Genomic DNA, 25,236 nt, shown 5'->3' on the forward strand with positions numbered 1-25,236 from the left:
CCTGGAGCCGGCCACCTCTCACCCTCATGTCCAGTCGTCAGATGACGGATTTGTGCTGAATCGCATCATCATAGCCACGCCCCCTGCTGTACAATGCTGGTAATCTTGGCATTGTCTAGCAGGGGCATGACCACAATGATGCAAACACGCAGTCATGCCCCCACACCGGCTCCTATGCTGACCTGGCTGCCCCCTCCTGGATAGAGGGACTTCTGGATGTCGGCAAGTATGGTTTAAGCCACCCCCTCGTACACTAGCATGCGCCAGAGAGTGCAAGCCCTAAGTCGTCTGTTTTCTACTTCCCTGTACACAGTAGCACTGTCGATGGTTCCAAGCAATCCACAATCAGGACACCATCACAACCACCACCTTTGCACCAGCCTATGGCAGGCAGTGTCTCTGTCTGAACATGGCCTCTGTGGAAGTTGCTATGCATCTAAGAATGTAACTCGCTTCCACTAAAACGCCCGCGACACTCCCATAATACACCCATATTGCTGAGATTTTTTGCTTCAGGCCACCTCCCAATCACTGCTTGACTACACTATTTCTAATACAAGCAGTGCCGTATCCAATAGCACCTTTGTGCGTACAGGCAGGTTAACGCATTCAGGGGGTGATTCAGTAGTGGATGCAATAGCAAAGCTGCACGCAAGCAGCTTTGCAATTCCGTCCTTGCAATTATATTAATGCAGCAGGAGGCGTCATGCATTAATGATCCGACCTGCATCCATGGACACAACATTGAATCATCTGCGTGATCCATTGCAGATGAAGAAAAGAGGCCAGGAAATCTGCATGTGCAGTCCAGCCACCATTGAACTTACATGCAAACCATCAGGTTTACGTACAAATCTGAATCAGGCTCAATAAATGTAAATTTAAATGAGAGTAAAACAAAATACTGTACTAAGACAGGGGTCTTCAACCTTTGGTCCTCCAGCTGCTGTGGAACTACACATCCCAGCATGCCCTACCACTGTTTTGATATAACAGCATGCTAAAACTGTGGCAGGGCATCCTGGGATCTGTAGTTCCACGGCAGCTGAAGGGCCAAAGGTTGAAGACTCCCGTGTTAAGAGTTAGAAATCTGCTCTACAACAAAAAAGGAGAAACTTTGTAATAGACCCCCATTATGGCTCAATTGCTCCCTCTTCTGGTTTTTTACAATATACAAAGGGAAGTCAGCAGTTGTCTCAACTGTAGATTGTGCTCTTCTGGAAAATATTTCTAGTGTCTTTGAATTCCCTGTTTCTGGGAGAATCCTAGTCCATACCATTATTATTACATTTTATTTATAGGGCGCCACAAGTGGTCCGCAGCGCCGTACATACAGTAAAGGGTACACAGAACATTACATTATAATACAGTAACCAAAATATAAACAGAACACAAGTAACAGTGAGTAACACACTTCTCCATACACAGTACAGCTCTGAAGGTGAAGGCTGTCATAGAAGTGCTAGAGAAGAAGGCTGTGAGACAGTGGGGAGGAGGACCCTGCTCCTAGGAGCTGTGACGCAGTATACACAATCTTAGAAAATTTGGATTGAGAAATAGATTGTGTTGTAAAAAACTGAGAACATTCTTTAAAATACATACTGAGAGACTTATTTTGCCATTATAGTCCAAGGTACATTACTTGTCTGCGATCTTGAGAAACGCCTCTAGGAGCTAGAAGTGCATGTAGGTGCTGAGGCAGAAAAATCTATAGAGGTGCACTGTGCTGGAGTGTATAGATCACGTCAAAACCCCAAATATATACATGGGATGACCATCACCGATGGCGAGTGCTTTCAACATAGATGGTAAACATCGTTAGTAAATCCTAAATGTTGAGCGTTGACCCCTGTATGTGCATGCGCAGGCACTGTCCTAACAATGGATGGCTCACTATTGATGATTAATTAACGATGGTGGAACACCATCAATATGGCAGAGGCATCGATAGTCATAACTACCTTGTACCACTTTTCCACTTTTGATATCCTGCAAATATTAAGGATACCCTGAATATATCTACAGGGAACTGCAGAAGAGATCAGATAAATCTGTGGTCCACAGTTTTTGTTTGCAAAATGGGGTCTACTTAAATGGCAAATTTACAAGCTTGGCCATGATAGCTAACGCCATGGGCTATCTTCTGCAGATTTGATTGAGAAAGAGATCCGAAGCATCCCAAGCATAAAGTATAGTGATTGCACATGCGATCACTTTACTGCTTATGGGGCATACACACTAGATGATAAAAGTGAACGGTATGAACGATAACGTTCAAGACTTATCGTTGATATCGTCCAGTGTGTATGCACCAAACGACCAATGATGCGCGCTCCCGCGGGTCGTTGACGATGTTTGCTGTAGTGCAAACATGCCAGCCAATCGGACGATATTATCAGAAAGTGCCTGTTCAGGGATGTTGCAGGATGACATCACTGAACTATATCATTCAGTGTGTACACCCAATATCTTTCAGCACATCATCTAGTGTGTATGCTCCTTTACTGATAGCTGCGCTGACTGTGAGATGATTTACGGCCTGGTTCAGACTTGAATGCAAACCCGATGGTTTGCGAATAAGTCCAATGGTGGCTGGACTGTGCAGGAGCATGAGCTGCATTCCCCACCCTTAAACGGCTACGGCCGTTTAAGGGTGGGGAATGGGCGGTGACGGGAACCATTCCCTAAAAATGAGGCATTTTCCTCCGTTTTGTGAGAGTGCTGAGACCAGGGTCTGCATCTTCCGACACAGATTTCCTGGCCCCGGCAGGAGTTGCATTGTAGATTCTGTGCAAACTTAGACTTAAGTTGCGTACACACTGGGCGATAAAGTGGACGACTGAACTATAATGATATCGTTAACTATATGGTCCATTTTTTACACGCGGGTCGTTTGTCATTGTCGTTCAGTGGGCAAACATGCAGGCCAATCTGACAACATAGTCAGGTAGCTGCATGATGGGCGAGAGAACCTGGTGCTGAACGATATCATTAATGATATCGTTCAGCTGGTGTGCTCAATGTCATGAACGACATTGAGCACACCCTGCCGGGACACAGGGCCGGCTCCAGGGTTCGGAGCACCCTGTGCCGGCCCGTGAGAAGGCGACCTAACATTGTGCTCGGCAAAGCCGCACACGACCGAATTTTGGGGTGTGGCCTAATTACCATAGGCCCGCCCCTGTGTGACATTATTTGGAGGCGTGCCCGCATGGCACACCTCCGAATAACGTCAGGCTGGGGGTAAAGCCCAGCACTCCGTCACTGGCTGGGCTTCCCCCAGCCCTCTCCCATCAGTGAATGGTTGCATCCATTCACACTCTGGGGGTCTGGCACCGCCGCGTCGGTGGGGGTCCCCAGCCTCCCAATTTGACCACCTGCGGGCCACTTCAGCTGGCGGGTGGAGCAGCGGGACAGTACTACTGAAATTGGGATGCTGGGGAGGGGTGCCGCCCCTCTACAGGTGGTGCCCCTGTGCGACCGCACTGGTCAAACACCCCTAGAGTTGGCCCTGCCGGGACACACTACTAGATATCGCTCATGGAGCATATCGTTTAGCGTGTACGCACCTTTACTCTGATGGCTGATGACTCCGGCCATCACTACTGATGGTCACGATGGTGATTCGATGCTGTGTCCTCAGACACGGCTTTATCCTATTTTAGCATTGCTCGATGGTATTAGCGTACAACTCTGAATCAGGTCCTTAGGACGCACAATGCAGCCGCTCCAGTTCCGCAGCAGCCAGCAAGTCTTCCTGTCCGTCGTCTCGGCTGCGGCAGGGACATGCATCAGCAGCCACCCTGCAATTGAAAAACACAAACTGATGATAAGCTGTGATCTCCTACACATCCAGAGAGATGCGGGCTTGCGGCACAGGGCTATACATCACCCGCTGCTGCTAATTATGTTGTTACCACATGATGCCGTGTATTCCGGGGGTATAACAACTCTGTAATATGCGGATCCGGAGCAGTACCGAGACAAAAGCACTCACAGCGCCCCCTGCCGCCCGGAGAAGACAGATGCAGCGAGGCTGCAATGTCTGTGTACTGTCCTGGTTACATGCACAGTCAGCATAGACCTGCCAGCAGGGGGCGCTCGTACATGTAGTCTCCGGTAATAGTTCGGATCCTGCACTCTTCCGCTTCTTCCTCACGTCAAGTGACAGCGCCCCCTCCCTGCACTATGACAATGGCTGCTCCCATCCCACGGACCGCACCATCTGCGGCTCATCCCTTGGGGGGCACCCAGCTGCTGCTACTGCGCTAGTGTGCGGGCTCCTCCTCGCAGTGGGAGCTGCTGCTGCTGCGGCGGGGTGTGGTGCACGTATGTTTCCGGGTGCCTGGCTCCGGCACCGCCGCCTGCCGCGCTCTACAGCGATGTCCGTGTAGCCGGCTCTCCCACAACTGTCACCCGGCTGCCGCCCAGCGCTTCCTGCTCTGAGAAGTTGTATCGGAGGGTCCGGGATCCCGGAGGTGTCATTTGCGGGGAGACACCGAGCTCCAAGCTCGCCCCATAGGATGAGTTCCGAAGGGGAACCCCAAGCCAACCACCCCTTACATGCCCTGGTCTGGGAGAATGACTTCCGTACCCTGGAAAGGGAGCTGGAAGGGAGGGTAAGGGCGGCCTCCTAGGGCTCTGTACCTGGCATAGCGAATGTTTTACGTCACATCTATGTCATCCCGCTGTCACTTGTCTCAGTGCTGTGCCAGGTTACCCATCCCTCTATAGCACTGTGTATGTGTGGCTGGCTCATTGCTGTGCTGGTTACCCATCCCTCTATAGCAGTATGTGTGGCTGTCTCAGTGCTGTGGCAGGTTACCCATTCCTCTATAGCACTGTGTATGTGTGGCTGGCTCATTGCTGTGCCAGGTTACCCATCCCTCTATAGCACTGTGTATGTGTGGCTGGCTCATTGCTGTGCCCGGTTACCCATTCCTCTATAGCACTGTGTATGTGTGGCTGGCTCATTGCTGTGCCAGGTTACCCATTCCTCTATAACACTGTGTTTGTGTGGCTGGCTCAGTGCTGTGCCCGGTTACCCATTCCTCTATAGCACTGTGTGTGTGGCTGGCTCAGTGCTGTGCCCGGTTACCCATTCCTCTATAGCACTGTGTGTGTGTGTGGCTGTCTCAGTGCTGTGCCCGATTACCCATTCCTCTATAGCACTGTGTATGTGTGGCTGGCTCATTGCTGTGCTGGTTACCCATCCCTCTATAGCAGTATGTGTGGCTGTCTCAGTGCTGTGGCAGGTTACCCATTCCTCTATTGCACTGTGTATGTGTGGCTGTCTCAGTGCTGTGCCAGGTTACCCAGTCCTCTATAGCACTGTGTATGTGTGGCTGTCTCAGTGCTGTGCCAGGTTACCCATTCCTCTATAACACTGTGTTTGTGTGGCTGGCTCAGTGCTGTGCCCGGTTACCCATTCCTCTATAGCACTGTGTGTGTGTGTGGCTGTCTCAGTGCTGTGCCCGGTTACCCATTCCTCTATAGCACTGTGTGTGTGTGTGGCTGTCTCAGTGCTGTGCCCGGTTACCCATTCCTCTATAGCACTGTGTATGTGTGGCTGGCTCAGTGCTGTGCTGGTTACCCATCCCTCTATAGCAGTGTGTGTTACTGTTTCAGTACTGTGCCAGGTTACCCATTCCACTATGGCACTGTGTATGTGTGACTGACTCATTGCTGTGCTGGTTACCCATCCCTCTATAGCAGTGTGTGTTACTGTTTCAGTGCTGTGGCAGGTTACCCATTCCTCTATTGCACTGTGTATGTGTGGCTGTCTCAGTGCTGTGCCAGGTTACCCATTCCTCTATAGCACTGTGTATGTGTGGCTGTCTCAGTGCTGTGCCAGGTTACCCATCCCTCTATAGCACTATGTATGTGTGGCTGGCTCAGTGCTGTGCCCGGTTACCCATTCCTCTATAGCACTGTGTATGTGTGGCTGTCTCAGTGCTGTGCCCGGTTACCCATTCCTCTATAGCACTGTGTATGTGTGGCTGGCTCAGTGCTGTGCCCGGTTACCCATTCCTCTATAGCACTGTGTGTGTGTGTGTGGCTGTCTCAGTGCTGTGCCCGGTTACCCATTCCTCTATAGCACTGTGTATGTGTGGCTGGCTCAGTGCTGTGCTGGTTACCCATCCCTCTATAGCACTGTGTATGTGTGGCTGTCTCAGTGCTGTGCCAGGTTACCCATCCCTCTATAGCACTGTGTATGTGTGACTGGCTCAGTGCTGTGCCCGGTTACCCATTCCTCTATAGCACTGTGTGTGTGTGTGGCTGTCTCATTGCTGTGCCCGGTTACCCATTCCTCTATAGCACTGTGTATGTGTGGCTGGCTCAGTGCTGTGCCCGGTTACCCATTCCTCTATAGCACTGTGTGTGTGTGGCTGTCTCAGTGCTGTGCCCGGTTACCCATTCCTCTATAGCACTGTGTATGTGTGGCTTGCTCAGTACTGTGCTGGTTACCCATCCCTCTATAGCAGTGTGTGTTACTGTTTCAGTGCTGTGCCAGGTTACCCATTCCTCTATGGCACTGTGTATGTGTGGCTGTCTCAGTGCTGTGCCAGGTTACCCATTCCTCTATAGCACTGTGTATGTGTGGCTATCTCAGTGCTGTGCCAGGTTACCCATTCCTCTATAGCACTGTGTATGTGTGACTGTCTTAGTGGTGTGCCTGGTTACCCATACCTCTAAAGCACTGTGTATGTGTGACTGTCTCAATGCTGTGCCAGGTTACCCTAACTTTCCCCCCCTAGTGCCTGACCCTAATCTCCCTGCATCCTAACCGACCACCCATTTCCTAACCCTCCCCCCCGTTACTTACACTAGATATCTCGATGCTGGTAAAAGTAAGCATCGGCATCCCGACCACATACCCTCTATAGCGCTGTGTTTGTGTAAGTGTGGCTGGCTCAGTGCTGTGCCTGGTTACCCATTCCTCTATTGCACTTTACGTGTGACTGTCTCAGTGCTGTGCCCGGTTACCCATCCCTCTATAGTACTGTGTATGTATGGCTGTCTCAGTGCTGTGCCAGGTTACCCATTCCTCTATGGCACTGTGTGACTTTCTCAGTACTGTGCCCGGTTACCCATTCCTCTATAGCACGGTATGTGTGACTGTCTCAGTACTGTGCGTAGTTACCCAACTCTATAACACTGTGTATGTGTGACTCTCTCAGTGCTGTGCCCGGTTACCCATCCCTCTATACTACTGTGTGTGGCTGGCTCAGTGCTGTGCTGGGTTACCCATCCCTATATAGCACTGTGTATGTGTCGCTGGCTCTGTGCTGTGCCCGGTTACCCATCCCGTTATAGCATTACATTGTTGGTTGTCTCAGTGCTGTACCCAGTTACCCATTCCTCTATAGCATGACATTGCTGGCTATCTCAGTGCTGTGCCCGGTTACCCATCCCTCTATTAGTCCTCATTCTAGCACCCTGTAACCGTCACAACTCGTGCAGTTCCTCTTTCCTGTCTGGGGTGTTGATCTCTGCTCTGGTGCTTCTAGCACTCAACTGATGCAACAAGCAGCGGAAATACAGCAGTTTGCGTGCTAGAAGCACCAGAGCATAGAGCAACACACCAGGCAGAAAAGTGGAACTGCACGGGTTTTAACAGGGTGCTATAATGAAGACTACATTATAGCATGATATGTGTGGCTGTCTCAGTGCTGTGTCTGGTTATTCATTAGGGGTAGGTAGCACTACCCCCAGTACTAAGTGTATGGAGGCTGTAAGTATTGGAGAATTGGGGGAAAAAAACTGTGTGGGGTTCCCCCCTATTTTACAAAATCCAGCACCAGGCTGGTACCTTTGCATGTACAGTGCGTGTATGGAGATCTCTTATGGAAACATAGATGGAATCCTGTTATTCAAGTAGTTCAGAAAACGAAGAAATAAAAATAATAAAATAGTAATGTCTGCTACCCTGTGATCATGCCATAAATACAGTTGTAATCACAAAGCTGTACTTCTATATTCACTTACTAGGAAGCAAGGTAAATATTTGAATGCACTTTAAGTATGGTTCCCCGATTCACCTTTGAAGCTTTTTTCATTCTCTATAGTACTATAATTTTAGTGGGATAGCTTCAAATTATTTATTTACATTTAATTTGTACATGATAAGGAAGATTATAACTGCTGTATTAAAGAGTTTTATTTAAATCAAAGCTTATTGCTTTTTCTGATCAGAACAGATATAAACAAATTGTATTTATGCTGGTTGGATGTCAGTATATTTGGGTGTAAGAACATATGATGTATACTTGGGGCTTATGCTTCTGTTGCAGAGCTGGATGCATCATGAGGTGCGTATAACTTGGGAGTAAATATGGCAAATGGGAGTAAATATATCCATTTTACATGAAGCATACTTTTACATCCAAATAAGCCTGAGTCGCATAATTGCTGTGAAGTGAGGTCTTGCTGGAAACTTTATTGGAGAATGCTTGTCTAATAAACCCTATTAAATGCAAGTATTGTATCTTATTACAGGATATTGAAGAGCTGGATCCACGGGGCAGGACCCCATTGCACCTTGCAGTTTCCTTAGGACATCTAGAATCGGCCAGAGTTCTTCTAAGGCACAAGGCAGATGTCACAAAAGAAAATCGGGATGGATGGACTGGTAAACCTCATTCATTTGTTTTACCATTCTGAAGCATTTTGTTCTGCAGACATTGTACACAGTAAGAGATGGGACAAACGCTGTAACCCAAATTAACATTTATTTTAAGTAAATTTTGTTCTAACTTCTCCATATACTATGTGACATTTGGTTCCTTTCCTCTCTCCCATATTCTAGCTAACAGGGATCCATTATAAAGGAATTTTCACATGTTGCAGAGTTGCCACTGCTAGGTTTTCACTTGTCCCTCTGGACATCCCTGCCACCAAAGTAGCTAAGAGGAGCCCCTCGCTAGTTGTGGTACAGGGGGCGCACAGGGTGTTTTTTTTTTTTTTTCTTATACTGCAAAAACCAACCTACACTAACTAGAAAAGGCTTTAGTTACCATGATGTGGGATATCTGTTTATATACAATCTGCTTAAACCCTTCATCTACTATTGGCACATCATTTGGCCCCCTTCTCATTATACGGGAACTTTAATGGGGGTGGCATATTTGCCATCTCTGCTATATATTAGCCTTGGTTCAAAATAGAAAATGCCTCTTTCACTGTTCCACATCCGTAACACCACTCTACAAGTTCCTACACTGGAGACTCATATGCTCCAGAATTAAACTGAAATTACTTGTGCCTACCTATAATGATAGTTCAGTAACAATACCCCTTCATTCATTTGAAACCTCATCTCAAAATGCTCTTCCTAACTTTCACTTAGATCTGCCTCTAATCTACTGCTATCTAATAATCACCTATCACGCCTGCTTAGAAGACTACTGTCTCTTTGAACTGTTGTATATCTCCCACACAAACAATCCACATGTATCTTAATTATAATTTCCCTGTATTCTATTGTGATGCCTTTAATCTTGGAGATCATTCCTTGGATGTTTTACCCTTTTGAACTGTTGACATCAAATTTATTACACAAAGAAAAGTGAGTTCTGTATTTGGGTGTCAATAAAATGTAAATTGTTCTGTATAATACATTGACACCAATTTAGTGCAGTCTAATACAGAACTTGCTTTTCTTTGTGTAACAAATAAGACTTTTTTCCTTGCCGCTATTTAAGCCTTCTAATCATTTCATAGCTGTCTAAAAATGCACTTATTTACTAGATCCTATTCTACTCCCATCTAAACTACTCACACTAGTACACTTTCTGCTCTTTCCCAAACGTAACTCTGAGACATACCTACTCCTCTTGTCTAAGTTCCGTCCTGTTCTCTCATGTGCATCGGTCTCACTGCCCTTTATTTTCAGAGCTTATTATTTACCTTGCATGTCCCTGTTTTAATGTATGCTTTGTCTTCTCCTCCGTCCTAATGCAACTTACAAATCAAGCACCATAATTATCTGCGTACCCTCTAGACCAGTGATTCCCAACCTCGGTCCTCAAGGCACAGTAACAGTCCTGGTTTTAGTGATATCCATGGTTGGGCACAGATGGTTAAATCAAAATAACTGAGGTACTAATTAAGTCACCTGTGCTCAAGTATGGCTATCCTTAAAACCTGGACTGTTAATGTGCCTTGAGGACCGTGGTTGGGAACCCCTGGTCTAGACCATAATTTATCCAGCAGTATTTTTTTTTTTTATTGAATTTTAAACATAAAAACACATATATGAATAAAGAAAACTAGTAACAAAAATACAGCCAAGTTTGTTAATACAAAAAATCCAAAAACTGCAAGAGGAAAACCAATCGACAATCCGCACAGCAAATGGACACAAACATAACTAATTCCTAGTACAGATGTTTAACAAAATCAGAAGTGAGCTATAATACTAGAGACATAAAGGGGGTGATTAAATTCAGCGGTAATTGACTAGCGTGCTGTTTAGTCCGACTAATGATTTTTTTCTCGCATTCTCCTGATGGTGCAAGGAGAAATCCGACTAAAGTGCCGGACGCAAAGCTGTTTTCCAGCTTAGGGCCATATTCAAGTAGTTATTCGTCCGCGATAGTTTTGCCTGCCCGACTTTCCACCTGCATCGCGTGTTTTGGACGTGGAAACTTATCGTGCACGCCCCCGCTATTCACCCTATTCAATTCCAAACCATGCGAAAACGGCAAGCCGCGAATTCGGAAAAGGGGAAAGTGCTGTCAGAAATGGGGAAATCATCCTGAACCCCCCAAAAAGATGCACTAACATTGGGGATCAATGTAGTTGTGCCGAATAGCCCTAATAAAGCTATTTGGGGTACTTAAGTTGTTTCTATATCTTCTTGTTAGCGTCTTCGCACAAGTGGTTTAGAATGGCATTAAGCTGTGTTTTTTGATGAAAATAAGTAGTCCTGTCAAATTTGGGGTACTTGAAAATGGGTGCTAGCATATTTTAATGTCTCTAAAGTGAAGTTTTAAAAAAATTAGAAAAAGGCACCTGTTGCAAGCACCTGCAATCAAAAAAACACTTGACCCATCCTTGCAGACCCCCAAAAAGTCTATTTTGCTAGTTTTTGATTGTCCCCCACTTTTTACTTTTTTGACCCCCAAAATTAAAGTACTTTTTTGGGGTATTAACTTTTTTTCCTGAATTTTTTGACACAGTTGACCTTTGGTGGGCTGTTCCAAGGGTTCAGATTGGTTTCCCCACCTTTGCACCCCAAAATAAAAAATGTTACACTTCTTTTCTCCTGCTATTCGGAGGCAAATCTTTTTCGCCTATTACATTGCATTGACTTTCCTCGTACGCAAAAAGCGGGTGGAATTGAATACGGAGATAAGTTTCCGTCACACGAAAAGCCGAGATCAACGATAATTTTCTGCGGATCTCTGCTTTTCACTTCTAATTGAATACGGCCCTTAGCGTGGAAGACACCGTAAAGGTGTAAAATGTAATGGGCGTCTTCCTGTTCTGGAGCAGAAACCCATTTACAGAGATGAGCTAGATAATAGCCTCATGTGCGGCAGGGCCAGGCTTCCCTCACCTACAGGTCCTCATAGGGTTTTGGAGGCTATATGAGCCCATATATGTCCCCGCAAAAAATTCAGATATCCGGCAATTGTAGAAAACAGTGAGTGAGGGAGATGGTGGAGGATGTTGTAGAGCACACATGAATTTGGGCTGAATAACCATCTTTTATCACATTTACCCAGCCAGTAACTGGAGGGGAAGATGTTGCCAGACATGCAACATAATCTTCTTCAAGCACTCTATCTGGGGATTTAAATTAAAATCTACATAAGAAAACAGAGTGTGTGTAATCTGAACACCTAAATATTTAAATTGCATATTCCAGTGAAGATTATAAGCATATGATTGCGGTCAGGATACAGTTGGAAGAAGGGGACAAACCATAGACTTGTCACAATTTATCTGAACACCAGAATAAAGACCAAAGATATCCACCATCGCCAACAGAGCCGGTAGGGAGTGCTCCGTGTGGCATAAGAAAAATGTCATCAGCGTACAAAGCAATTCCTCACGCTCCGAGACTATCAGGCCAGAATGAGTAGGGGAAGCTCTGATAGCACAGGCTTTGGCAATGTCATACAGCAGGGGGGATAAGTGTCATCCCTGTCTGGTACCCTTATCAAAAATAAAGGAGTCCGAGACAAAACTGTTGACAGGGGTGTGGGGTGCAGGACAGAAATAAAGCTATTTAACCCAAGCCAAACTCTAAATCGAGACAACATCCATTCAACAGTCAAATGCCTTACCCGCATCCAAAGACACACCAAAGGCATCCTCCATTCCCTCACCAGCGAGTTGTAAATTAGTATAAAGACACTGGAGATTAATAGCAGTTGAATGTCCAGGCATAAATCCTGTCTGGTTGGGGTGAATTATCGGAAGAATTACCTTGTTACACGAAGAGCTAGAGTTTATGCAAAAATTTTGCCGTCGGTGGATATTGATATTATACTGTAAGAGTCCAGGAAGCCCAGGTCCTTGCCAGGCTTGGTTATCAAAACAGTGCAGGACTCAGCCACAGAAGGGGGTAGAGACCCTGCCTCCAACAAAGCCATGAACATCTCTAGTACATTGGGAACAAAACAAAACTAAAGGTGAGTCTTATACAGCACTGCAAATACATTTTTACTTTATTCTGTGGCAAGACTGGAAATCGCTAAACTTTTAGCGAAGACCATATTTGCCAACCAATTCTGGGGACTCCCTCCAGGGAATTGACGTTAAGCACAGGCATTAACAAAGATTGGAGGGGTAAACATTTTGTGGCCTGATCTTGAGCATTGAGTGATAATTGGGTTGGTCTAAATCTGAGTAGGGAGTCTTAAAAAAAAGCGCTCCTTCGGAGGTGGTTGCAGGTATAGGCGAGGCATGCCTGTCACAGGAGGAGTGTGTACCCGCCACATTCAATCAGTGTGGCTCCGCCTCCTCCAAGGCAGCGTGTGTGGTGAAGAAGTTGCCAGAGCCGCCTCAGCCTCACCATGCCTGTCACAGGATGAGGAGTGTGTACCTGCCACATTCAATCAGTATGGCTCCGCCTCCTCCCTCCTGCAAGGCAGGGTTATCCCTGAAAATATTGCCGGGCCAAGAGGGCAGGAGATAGGTACACCAATATTGCCAGGCGGCAGGTCATAGGTACATCAATATTGTCACATGACCCTCCCCCCAACCCCTATTACCTTTTAAGATAGCTCTTCCGTGTCTTTGTCCTCCTGGTGGGATTTCCTCTAGAGTCTGGAGAACGCCGAGTTGCTGCAACTAAGGACGTGGGCATATCGGTCCGCCGTGCGTCTTCTCAGCAGCGCACCAACGGGTCCCCCACTCTGGAGACCAATCTGACTCCTCAAGGTAGCAACAATTCACACACACACACCAATGCATGTGAGGCACTTTGGGGGCAGCTTCATAGCGGGGACACCGGGGAGGAAGGGTCACCCGGTGCCGGTTTCAGCATCAGCTGCAGATTTGCACTCTCTCTCGCTGGAAGGGGAGAAATTGGAGAGGGAGGTCGCCTCAGGCAGTTATTGGATTTGAAGACTCTGCAGCATTGACATTGGCTGCAGACACACAGCCGGATCATAAAGGTTCATCACAGCGCGTCCTGCTTATTTTTTAGAACTGTCTCTCATTACCTATAGCGTGTAAAAGACACACTATAGCATGTAAGTGCGATCCCTGCCTTCTTTAAGAGTCTCTTCTTGGTTCTCCTGGGTGAGGGACATCCAATCTATATAAGTTGTTACTATTAACCTATCTCGGCAGATTTCCCCATAAAGTCTAGACCACGTACTTGCTGCTACTTATGTAAACCGTTTTTAGCTCATGAAATGCATTGCTATGCATACGGGATGGGTACGGGATGCTGGCACTCGAGATCCGTGTGGTCAAAATCCCGACGGCGGCATTCTGTCCAGGTTAAGTAAACCTAACCGTCCCTCCCCGGTGCCCAAACCTAACCTCTCCTCTTAATGCCTAACCCTCCCCCTAATGCCTAACCCTAACCCCGCTACTTACTGTCGGGATTTTGGCTTAGGTATTCTGGCATCCTTTGGCGTTTTGACATGTTAAGTCCCTTGTCGGGATTCTGATGTCGGCCACCGGTCTCATAACTACTACCCTTCTGAAGGTATCCCATGCATAATAAACATCTATAATAAATTATATTTGTTCAACTTGCTAAATGTGTCACCATTTGTTTTCAGCTTGGAAAGGCATTTTATAATTTAGTCTTTTATTTTGTGTTCATTTATTTTAGTTCTTCATGAGGCAGTCAGCACAGGGGACCCGGAGATGGTTCAGATGGTCCTGCAGTATCGAGAGTTTCACAAGACATCAACAGCACTAGGAGGAGTGCCTGAATTGCTTAAGAAGACACTGGAGGTAACTGAACCTTAACTTTATTCCTGAAACTCTTTAGACTAAAATGTATATATTTTAAACTTTGCCGCTTGTGGTAATCTCAGGCATTGTTCGGTATGGATCACTGCTGCATTTTTGGCATCTCCTTGTTTTTGCGGTGATTTATTTACTCTACTTGAGTTAACCAGAATGTGCCAAACACCTTTGCTTACAGTACAATATGTTCTTGTGAATAGTATCCAGTGTTACCAAGTGTGTTTCTCTCAGCAGCTTCCTTTAAATCTAACACAGATAATGTACAATAATAAAAGCAAGTGTATGTCTAATCATTCTGAAAGTGTTTTGACTACAAGGTATCCTGTACATAGACAAACACAATTGAAAATGTTTGTAGCCTTTTTGTTAGTGAAATCTACACTGATACTGATAGGGAAATAGGTGCCTTAAGGTGGGTACACACCTGAAAGCTATATCTGCAGATCGAGTGATCTGCAGATATATCTTTAGATGATGGTCGTTCATACACACTGAACGGCCATCATCTATCCTGTAGCCGCGGGTCCCGCTGGCAGGGAGGCGGGGGGCGGGGCAGCCCCCTCCCCGCGACTGCCGCTGAGAGTGTACGGGCGGTGGACAGATATGTCTGTTAACATATCTGTCCATCGGCTGTGCAGCACAGCCAATGCGATATGTCTGTGAAAGACGCGGTTCACAGACATATCGTCTGTACACACTGGCCATCGGCCAGCAGATATATTGGCCGATTAATTGATCGGCCAATGCGTACCCAGCATTAGCTTGCCCTACCTATCCCTGTTCGTAATTGCCAGTTTCCGGAGTGTAAAGCTCTCACACATCAGACGACTTGTGATGCAACAGACGACCCGGCCGACTCAGGATGCGACGGACGACGTATCATGCGGTCTGTACACACCATAAGACCTGGTGTACCGCATGATATGTCGTTCACCAGCCGCATTAACAAGCATGGGGTCTTTCATCAGATTGACCAACATGTACGCCAGATATGTTGATGCAATGAAATACCCTGCGGGAGCGCTCATCGGCCGACACAGTGCGTACACACTTGCCGGTGTCGACGATATGTCAGCCGGATCGGGCAACATATCATCTAATGTGTACCCAGCTTAATCCCTCACTGCTGCATGCTCCCCCTGGTAATGAAGATGCAGTAGGAGCCAGTCAGTATCAGTGTACATTATATTTTTTTTAATTGTTTTTTATATATTTTGAAGTTTACACACCTCTCTATATTAGAGAGACCTGGTCAATGTACCGTAACAGAAATATTAACACATATTGAGACATATATAAAGCAACATTCAGTAAATGGAGCACAAAGCTAAGACTCTGCATTAAATAGTAGAGGGAACAGGAAAGGAAAAAGAGATGGGCAATAATGTCACAGAGGATTATAAAGCTGGTGAGTAGTAACTCGCCCAAATAGATAAAACTGACAAATATTAAATCCCCAGAAAATATAATAATACTGAAGCGGTTACCTGAAGGCGCCATCCAGGCCCACGTACAAAGAAACCAGGAGAATAGTTGGTAACATTGTGATGAATATAAATCCATCTCTAAAGAGATAATCAGGGCAAAAATACCCATACATCAAACCCTGGAGGTGAATAAGTACTAATTGAGGAAAATACATTTACAGGATATGACAGTCTAAAAACACTTAAACAGAATTCAATAGCATAAGTGACCGAACAATGACAAAACAGATCAAAGAAAAACAAATAATGAAGGTAAGTCAACTACATCTGAACAGGAATCAAAAACATAAGTATAAAACAGAACACGAATTAAAGGAGGATCGTCCCACTCTGATTCACGTTAGCAGACCCATGCGAGACTACCAGCCCCTGACCACCAAACTCCCAACAATTGTTCAATTCAGTGAATGCGAAGAACAGCAGCAGGATCCACAGAATAAAGATTTTTTTTTTTACAAAAATGGTCTCTCGGGGCCTCCTGACAAATGAGGCTGCATTGATATACAGCAGGCTCATCTAGTAGCAAACTGAGGAGAAAATTAGTCTGCAATAAAACATCAATCATTAACGGTGAAGTTTCCCAATTCCGAAAGAATGGAAACTGTTCTCAGCAATCCTAACCCACTGTTGTGGCAGGACCTGACATGAAGAAAACAACTCTGCATGCAGTTCCACCAGTTGAGCTGCCAACCTCCTTCCTGTAATAGCTTGAATGATAATGTGAGTAGAAGGTACAGTCATAGCAGGAGGTAAGTATCGGCGACTAAATAAAAGTCAGAGGTTAGCACTGAACAGGAGACTAGAACAGTAGGGAGCCAAGGTAACGGGATTATTCAGCAGGATATTTGGGCTGTAGAACTTGTGTCCTCCTTCATGCCCATCCAGGCCATGCCCCCGTTCAGTACCTGTTGTTTTTTTTTTTTTTTTTTAAATTCTAGTCAGTGGACGGTAGTTTCCATCCAAGCACTTTCAGTATAAGGGGGGGTGTCTACCTCTCCCCATCCAAGCAGATGTCTGCTCCAGATTTTGGGTACACCAGATCAACATCTATGCAAATTTTAGTTAGAAATGTATGTCTAACAGATGCTGAATATATAACTCGCGCAATAATAATACTTTACTATGCGATCATCCCTACTCTGTATTACCCGAACAGCACCGCAGACCACAACCATCATCCGTAGCACCATGGAGTGGTATGCCTTATATACTGAGATGACAGCTAAATACACCTGCCAGTCGTCATTATCTACACCACTTATATCAGGCTCCCTTGTTGACCTAACTAGACTCATGTCCTGTTGTGTTTAAGAGCTGAATAATCTGTTTCACAGTTTGCTCTGATCTCTGTAATTGTATCTCTTCTATTTTTGTATGTTGCGTGCAGATATATATGTGTGGGTGTACACGTGTGTCTGTGGGTGTGCATTTATTGTGGGTGTGCATTTATTCCCTTTAAATGTTATCTGTCTATCATTCTCTTTGCAATAGGCATCTGATTTTTATGTGGAAATGAAGTGGGAGTTTACAAGCTGGGGTGAGTTGGAACCTTGTTTTTACTAGGTATCCTAAGCAAATTCTAGAAGATGTAAATTTAATACAGCAGGATATCAAGCAATTGTACGCAAACTATGTACTTCAACAATTTCTTTGTGCCCGTGGAATGTTTATGTATCTGCAGGACTTACCCTTCAACCTCTTGTGTAGAGATATATATACTTTCTGTGCTCAGCATATAAATTGTTCCAAGAACCAATCTTTTATCCCCTGCTTATGTCTGCCCTTTGTAGGCAGTGTAATCTCCGTCACAATACAGGGGATTTGCTTTTAGAGGCGGTATGTCAGGAATCTGGGGCTTGCACCTCTTCCAATGTGCAAATAAAAGGAGAAAATAATAGCTTCTCAGAACATATATGTCAAGGACCAGTATGACACCACCCCAAGATAGGATCTTATGTTTATATTCCCCCTCTGTTATCTGTGAACCTAGCTAAATGGCAAAACGCTTATTTTACCTATAAAGGCTCATTAACAAGGGAGGAATTACAAAGTAGATAATTCTGTGAGTATGTTTGTGCTTTCAGAAGTTATAAGAAATAGTTACATGCCAGGATGAAATTCACGGTCATGTATTAGCAGTTTCATGTTTCGTCTTATCTTACAACTGCAGACAATAGTAGTATTAAAGTGAGAAACATGTACACACATTTTACTCAATCTCTTGCAGTTCCTTTGTTGTCAAGGGTGTGTCCCAGTGATGTCTGTCGGATATGGAAAAGTGGTGCGAAGCTTCGAGTTGATGCCACCTTGCTAGGTTTTGAGAACATGAGCTGGATCAGAGGGAAGCATAGCTTTATATTTAAAGAAGAAGGTGAATAATCATTTTGCTGCATGAGCTCAAATGTAGCGTAATGTGCTCTAATCAAATTTAATATCGGGAATAAACTTCTCTGCAGCAGTGCTACTAGTGGGCAAATATGACAATTTATGCTAGGTTTAAACGTATTTCTCATGCACTTGGGTACACTTGTCGTAGTGGACACAAGGGGGACAATTCATTTAAACGCGATGTGAATAGCGCTGGGAAGGATTTCCCTGAGCTATTCAATTGTTTCCCCTGCGCCTGGCACTTAGTCGGGAGATGCCAGTTAGCGTGCTTTAAGCCCGGTGTTTAGGAGCACTATTCGGCATTTTCCGACTTAAGTGCTGTGCGCGATGTTGTTAGCACCTCGCTAAGTTGATAAACCGAATCGCGGCCGGAACTTTATTTGGATTTCTCCTCGCACCCTCCTTTAGTCGGGCTAACAGCACATTCAATTGAATAGCTCCGGGAACCCCTTCCCTGTGCTATTCACATCGCACTAAATTGAATTGCCCTCAGGGAGTTGAAAGAGCAATTTGTACAGATATTTTAGACCAGTGTGAAGTAAGGGTAAACTGAGTTAATGTGTATTGCAAGTCTATTAAATCCACAAAAGAAAGTTTTTAGTCCCTCTGTTCATACATTTTCCCAACACGTGTTTACAGAAAATCTGCTTGGCATATTGTCCATATTCAGCAGATCAGTTATCCCTATATAATATCTGTGTCGCAGTTCTCTTGGCGATTGTGCGGATTCTGAACATACATTTGCAATTGGCATAGACCCAGAACAGGGACTCAGAGCTTAACTTATCAGTAGCCATCACTGGGGATCTCCGCAAGGAGGTTGGGGCTTTGCTACGCCTGATATGCAGGTTGCGGCCTCTGACTGGGTTGGTAGGTATGGAGGAACTTAAGGCAGGCAGTGAGCCTGGTCGCCATGAATCATCCCGTCCCAGAGCATAGTCGTCAGGAATAGGTCAGAACCAGACAGGCGTTGCAGGACCAGGGGAAGGGCCGAATCGGGTCAGAGGAATAGCCAAAATCTGAAACCAGGAAGTCCCTAGGAGCAATACCAAATTAGTAAGCAAGGAGAATCTTCAGATGGAAGGGATCAGAACACAGAAGATTTTGCTGGGAGCTCTAACAGAAACCTGGAGTACAGGTATGGAGCCTAATTCTCTGGCACTGGATAGTGCCCAGAGACTTCCTTAAATAGGGACTGATTCCAATTTATTGCCAGTGTGTTATTTTTTTGGCGCACCTGCCTCTTTAAATCTAAAACAGAGCGGCACGCGCATCCTTAGGAGAACTGCCCACTGTAGCATTAAGAATGAGATGCCAGCAGTCCCATCAGCAGCCAGGGAGACACTTAAGCATAGTGGGTGCTGACTAGCACCCGCCCGCAACGGAGCCACTACTGCCCCGGTTGACCAGCGCCGCCATACATGGTAAGGAACAGCTGGGCTTCGGCGCTCTGTGACAATCTATCAGACAAGAGGAGGCTAAACACTGCACTTTGATAGTGTAGAGAAAATTAAAATGCCCCTCTATTCTGAGCCCTGTAGGCTGCTCCCTGTAGCCGGCTTTCCTGGGGCACCTTCATTTCTTTCTCCATCAATCCTGGCCCAAAACCCAGAGGATGGTTGCTGTTGAGTGAAGCTAATTTAATTTTCTAGTTTATTATTTTGCCCCATAATGGGCATATGTATGTAGAAAAGTTTTTTGTTAGCTTTTTCTAAAAATAAGTCAGTTGTTAACACATTTAATTCATGACCTATTCCCTTAAAAATGATTACAGTTTCAGGGCTGATGAATCATTCTAGATGAGGTTTATTTTCCTTTTGAAGAGCTTCTTAAATCTGATTTCCCAGTTAATGCTATGAAGAAACAAACGACTTCCAATGTCCACAGATAACTGGGCTGAGCTGATGGAGATAAACCATGATGACAGGACGGTCACAAAGGAGCGCTTTGACATCTCCCAGGAGATAGAGGGCATCACTTTAGATTCCATGCAGCCAGCAGAACGGGAAGTTAGCAAGAGGCTCACCTCTCCTGTTATTAACACATCCTTGGATACAACATCCATTGCTTTTGAAAGGTATTTCAAGCAAGTGGAAACTGCACTTTTTGCACTGTTCATTTTTAAATAAAAAATGGATTAAATATAATGCACAATACAGTGATCGAGCTGCAGAGTTTTTATTATTCTCATTACAGGTGTGTCCTCATTCACTTAGTGTTTTTGTGCCCTATAACGCAAGACACTTGGTGCGACAAATAGCGATGTGTACTTTTTCTGAAATTGTGCTTCTTATGGTGCATACACACGGTCAAATTTGTCAGATGAACGATTTTACCAACGATTTGAACGATTTCAGACAGTATTAAAATGAATGAAATCGTCCAAATCTGACTACAAACTCATCAGATGTCAGATATCGTTATCTGACATGCAGGAACGCGCGTCGTTCATCGTTGCAGGCTCACATGTCAGATTTTCTTTCAGATATGAATGATTGAACGATTTTTAAAATCGTTATCGTTCAGATCTGACACAAAATCTGACCTTGTGTATGCGCCGTTAGTCGCATCATGACCGCACATAAAAAGGCTCGCAGTGTACCAGGGAGATGAATAGGTATAAAGTGTGTAAAAAGCGCAGATTAAGCATAACTATATGTGGCAGGAGGCATTCCGCGTCTGCTTGTATCGGAACTATGATTTTTGTACCCAGATTCGCACATAGAAAAACATGTAGTGCTAGCCCCAACAGTCTGTTTTCCATTGTACCTTTGTCTCATTAGTGATGCGACTAAGACTCATATTTAAGGAAAAAGTCGTTTAGCGCGGCAAAGTCGCAAATTCAGAGGCTTGCCAATCAGGGCTATTTGAGGCGATTAGAGCAAAGGTGAATGTGGACACATCTGTATTGCCATCATTATCTTTGGTAAAATGGAGGGCATTGAGTGCGATGGTGGCTGATTATTACAACGTCCTAATCGTACATCTTCTTGCAGAACAAAGTCTGGGTTTTGGGGCTGGAGGACTGATAAAGCAGAAAGTGTGAATAATTATGAAGCAAAAGTAAGTTAGATGCCTGCATTCAGTATCTAACGCTAGCGTTTTGTTCTGTTATTCTGTGATATCTGTATTTACTTCAGGTGCATGAATAGCTTGTCTATTCTTATTCATCTTAAAGGTTTATTCTGCAAATAATGTCAATGTTGTAACAAAAACACGGACAGAACATTTGACAGAAGACGAAAAGTCTCGGTATAAAGGTAATTCTGTGCAGTTATGTATGTATATATTAAATGTATGTATTTAGAGCAGTTAAAATGCATAGTTTTCACTATTCTCTAATCTATGTCCAATGTTATTGTTACTACTACTGTTTAGGAACCGTTTCAGTCCATGACTAGGAGAGAGCTCTGCTTATATTTGTATGCAGATATAGAAGGGTGACCAGTTAATAAAAAAATTATTTCAAGTGGTCTCCTTATTGCCTGCTGATAGGGTACTCCTAATCCCATAACCGAGAAGGACACAAGGTTCTGGTCAGCTGATGTGCGCTCCCCCTCCCAGCTTCTGGGACTGTATTTCTTGTCTAGATTTGTCCTCACAAGGGTGAAGACATTGGCATCTGTGCATTATGACACTAATGGTGTGCTGAGAAGTTATGCAGAGAGAGCCCATCACTGGATGGGACCATGGGACTGAATGATAGTTGCACACATTGCCGATGTTCAGAGTTCAGCCTGTTTATTCCTGCTACTGAGTGTGTGCAAAAAACCCTAAAAACTACTACAGCGCATGTGTTACACAGATCGTACACACAAAGGCGCTGTTACGATTGAGTCGCACGGTATCAGAGCTGCCTTAGTGTTGGCCGTTTCTGAACGGTGATACTGAGGTGGCTAAACTTACGCACAGAGATGGTCCATCTTATGGGCGTGTTGCTGAACTGTTGCGGACTCAGACACCTAATCATTCACTTTGGAGGCCATGTTCAGACTGTAAATCTGCACCTGCCATAGGACTGGTGCAATGGTGAGGCCGATGCAGGTGTCTAAGGATGCACCAGGAGGTATTGCAGAGTGTATGGATGCTGAGTGGGCATCTCAGTCCTTGCACGTATGTACACCGGGAAGAACTTTTTAGCGACATTTGCATAAATACACAGATGGGCAATCGCCAAAAGAGGCAGCCGCATTGGCTCCATGTTTTTTAGAGTGCATTTAGGTGTTTTTTGATCCCCAGTGTGTGAGCCTGCAGGAAAAAGCAAACCAGTGGGTGGATATAGCCTTTACTGTGTATCATGAAATATTGCATTTGTTGCTTGATGAAGAGAGCACCTATCTGAGAGACCACTTTCCATATGTAATTGTGTTGGTTAGGGGTTACATTTTTCAAACCTTTTGCATTTTTTGGTTGTTTATGGATGTGTCCTTATACATCTAGCCTCCTTATGCGTTAAACAGCCCTTCTAGTCGCGCCATGCCGTGGTGTGACTCGGTAATGCAAAGCGTCTTTCCATACGACTTCTTACCTTCAATTGTGTCTTATTTGCACAGTGATGTAAATAGCACACACAAGCAGCTTTTGCTGATTAAAATATGCGGCGTAATATCTGTGATACACTGCTGGTGTATCTGCACGTGAAATGTTACGTTAGTATCAGAGGCTGTAACACTGTAATGTAGCGTTTCGCATGCAGATACACCTGCATTCGCACACAGAACATAGGCATTCCGCATATCATTTTAATCAGCAGAAGCTGCTTGTGTATCCTATTTACACCACTGTGTGAATAACACATTTGAAGATAAAAAATTGTGCGTTGTGTAGCGCGACTTGTAGCGCACAGAGGATAGATGTATGTGGACACATCTGTAGTCTAGTTATAAATGTGTTCTAAGGAAATGCAGACCAGAGGACACCTTTTTCTAAAGTTATTATTGTGTTTCTTTAGCTGACAGGAACTTCTTGGAGTCCTTATTGGGGACTGTGGAGCACCAGTTTGGAGCGCAAGGGGTGAGTGATGGTGTTTTTATGTAATATTGAAGGTTGTAAAGCTGTACAAAATAAGGTAGTGCTACAGATGTGCCCTTGCTCATTTATCCTCAGTACGCCATGCAGCACTATACGCCTGGCCTAAGTGAGCCGCCAGATCCTGTGCAACTCTTTTTTTTTTTTTGTTGCTGAAAATGTGTCTAATGCTGGGCATACACTATACAGTTATCTGTCCAATCTGGTTGGTTGGAAATCTGGTAATGTGTGGGAACAAATGACATTAGACCATTTACTCACAAACACTGGAAAACTGACAAAAATGGTCGTTACAAATTGGTTAAATCAAATGAATTTAGCCAATTTGAACAATCATATATTTTTTTTTTTTTTTTTTCAGTGTTTGGGACCATATGATAGAAAGTCATTTGCTCCCACACATAACCAGGTTTTCATTCCAACCAGCCAGATTGGACAGGTGTCGGACAGATAATTGTGTGGTGTGTACCTAGCTTTAGTCGCAATGCGATGCAACTAGGACACACCAGGAGACTCTACTGATTAATTTTATATGTGACACTTGTATATCTGTGTGCGACTGAGACTGTCAGCAGAAGTTTGCATGGATATAAGTTGTAGCCGCTTTATCGTAGCACTTCACATGCTGATTCACAGCCTCGGTCGCACACAGTTATACAAGAGTCACAAACCAAATTTATCAGCATGGTCTCCTGGTAAAAAAGACACCCGATGCTAGCAGAGTCTTATGGAACCAGGCGCGCCTGCAGATTAGTGAGAACACATCTGTATAAATATCTGCAATGTAATTAGACTGTAATGTTTGGGCGATGGGACTTGCTAGTGTAGTTGCACGGAAGCTTAGGTGAAGATACATGTATCAAAACAGTAGTTTTCCCTGCCTGATTCTTCTTCGTTCGGTATACTGAATTTTAGCAGTCACTTCCAACTTGGATAGTGAGCGTCCACTTTCAAAATAGCAACTGATTATCAATGTGAATGACTCAGAAGAGTTGGGAGACTATAAAATGAAGGCCTTATTTAAATCCTTCTCCACTGGAAGGGTTATGAGAGCTTATACCAGCAGTAAAAAAAGAGAATTGAGCTAAAATCAGAATGCATATTCAGCAAATATACAATATGGCAGTGGATCACAAACTTTTTTTGAATCATGGCGCCCTAGATTATCAGCATTTTTTCACAGCACCCTGAGGACAAAAGTTTCTTATTGAGAACTTTTGTATGTTGGGCAGGGTTGCAATTCTAGTTGCCCACATATTTTATGATCTGCAAAACCAGACCTGGTGGCCGGCTGCCAATAACATGGACCATAAAAAACTTTGATTTGATCCTGCACCACCCCAGGGTGACACGGCACTCAATTTGGGGACCACTGCAATAGGGTAAATCACTTTTGAAAGAGATCAATATTTGATCTTAAAAACCCATTAACCCAGTAGCCTGAACTTTCAACAAAGGTAAATCTTTGCTCTGAATTTACAAATTGAGAACTCCGAAAACCGTAAAATGAGAAACAATTAGATCAGTGGGTCTCAAACTCTGTCCTTAGGACCCCACACAGGTTACGTTTTCCAGTCACCCAGTAGGTGCACATTCATAATCATTACTCACTGACACATTTTAAAAGATCCACCAGTGGAGCTAATTATTTCACTTCTAATTCCGAGAAGAGACCTGGAAAACATGAACTGTTTGGGGTCCTGAGGACTGAGTTTGAGAAACTATGAATTGGATTAATTTGTCTAAAGCTGAAATAACTAAAACGCTGTCCCCTTTGTTGAACAATATCTTGGGAAAAATTAATTTCCTCTTCAGGGTCCATAGGGCTCCACAGGGAGAAAATAGGATGCTTGGATGACTCTACACCAACAGCAAAGCTTTTTTCTGTCCC

The 25,236-nt window shown here is 44.6% G+C and overlaps 1 protein-coding gene across 1 annotated transcript in view; it reads left to right on the plus strand.

Moving 5' to 3' along the window:
- Positions 1 to 4,150: 4,150 nt before the first annotated feature.
- ANKRD13A (ankyrin repeat domain 13A) overlaps positions 4,151 to 25,236 on the plus strand; it is a 55,452-nt gene continuing 34,366 nt past the window's right edge. Inside the window, exons 1-9 of the mRNA XM_088467887.1 lie at positions 4,151 to 4,619; positions 8,500 to 8,632; positions 14,303 to 14,427; positions 17,421 to 17,466; positions 18,157 to 18,300; positions 20,205 to 20,394; positions 21,314 to 21,380; positions 21,496 to 21,577; positions 23,269 to 23,330. Of these exons, the coding sequence (XP_088324013.1) occupies positions 4,524 to 4,619; positions 8,500 to 8,632; positions 14,303 to 14,427; positions 17,421 to 17,466; positions 18,157 to 18,300; positions 20,205 to 20,394; positions 21,314 to 21,380; positions 21,496 to 21,577; positions 23,269 to 23,330 (945 nt within the window). The 5' untranslated portion in view covers positions 4,151 to 4,523. The remainder of the gene's footprint in view (positions 4,620 to 8,499; positions 8,633 to 14,302; positions 14,428 to 17,420; positions 17,467 to 18,156; positions 18,301 to 20,204; positions 20,395 to 21,313; positions 21,381 to 21,495; positions 21,578 to 23,268; positions 23,331 to 25,236) is intronic.

The sequence above is a fragment of the Taudactylus pleione genome, unplaced genomic scaffold (genome assembly GCF_031769625.1).
Source record: "Taudactylus pleione unplaced genomic scaffold, aTauple2 ptg000078l, whole genome shotgun sequence".
NCBI classification, from domain to species: Eukaryota; Metazoa; Chordata; class Amphibia; order Anura; family Myobatrachidae; genus Taudactylus; species Taudactylus pleione.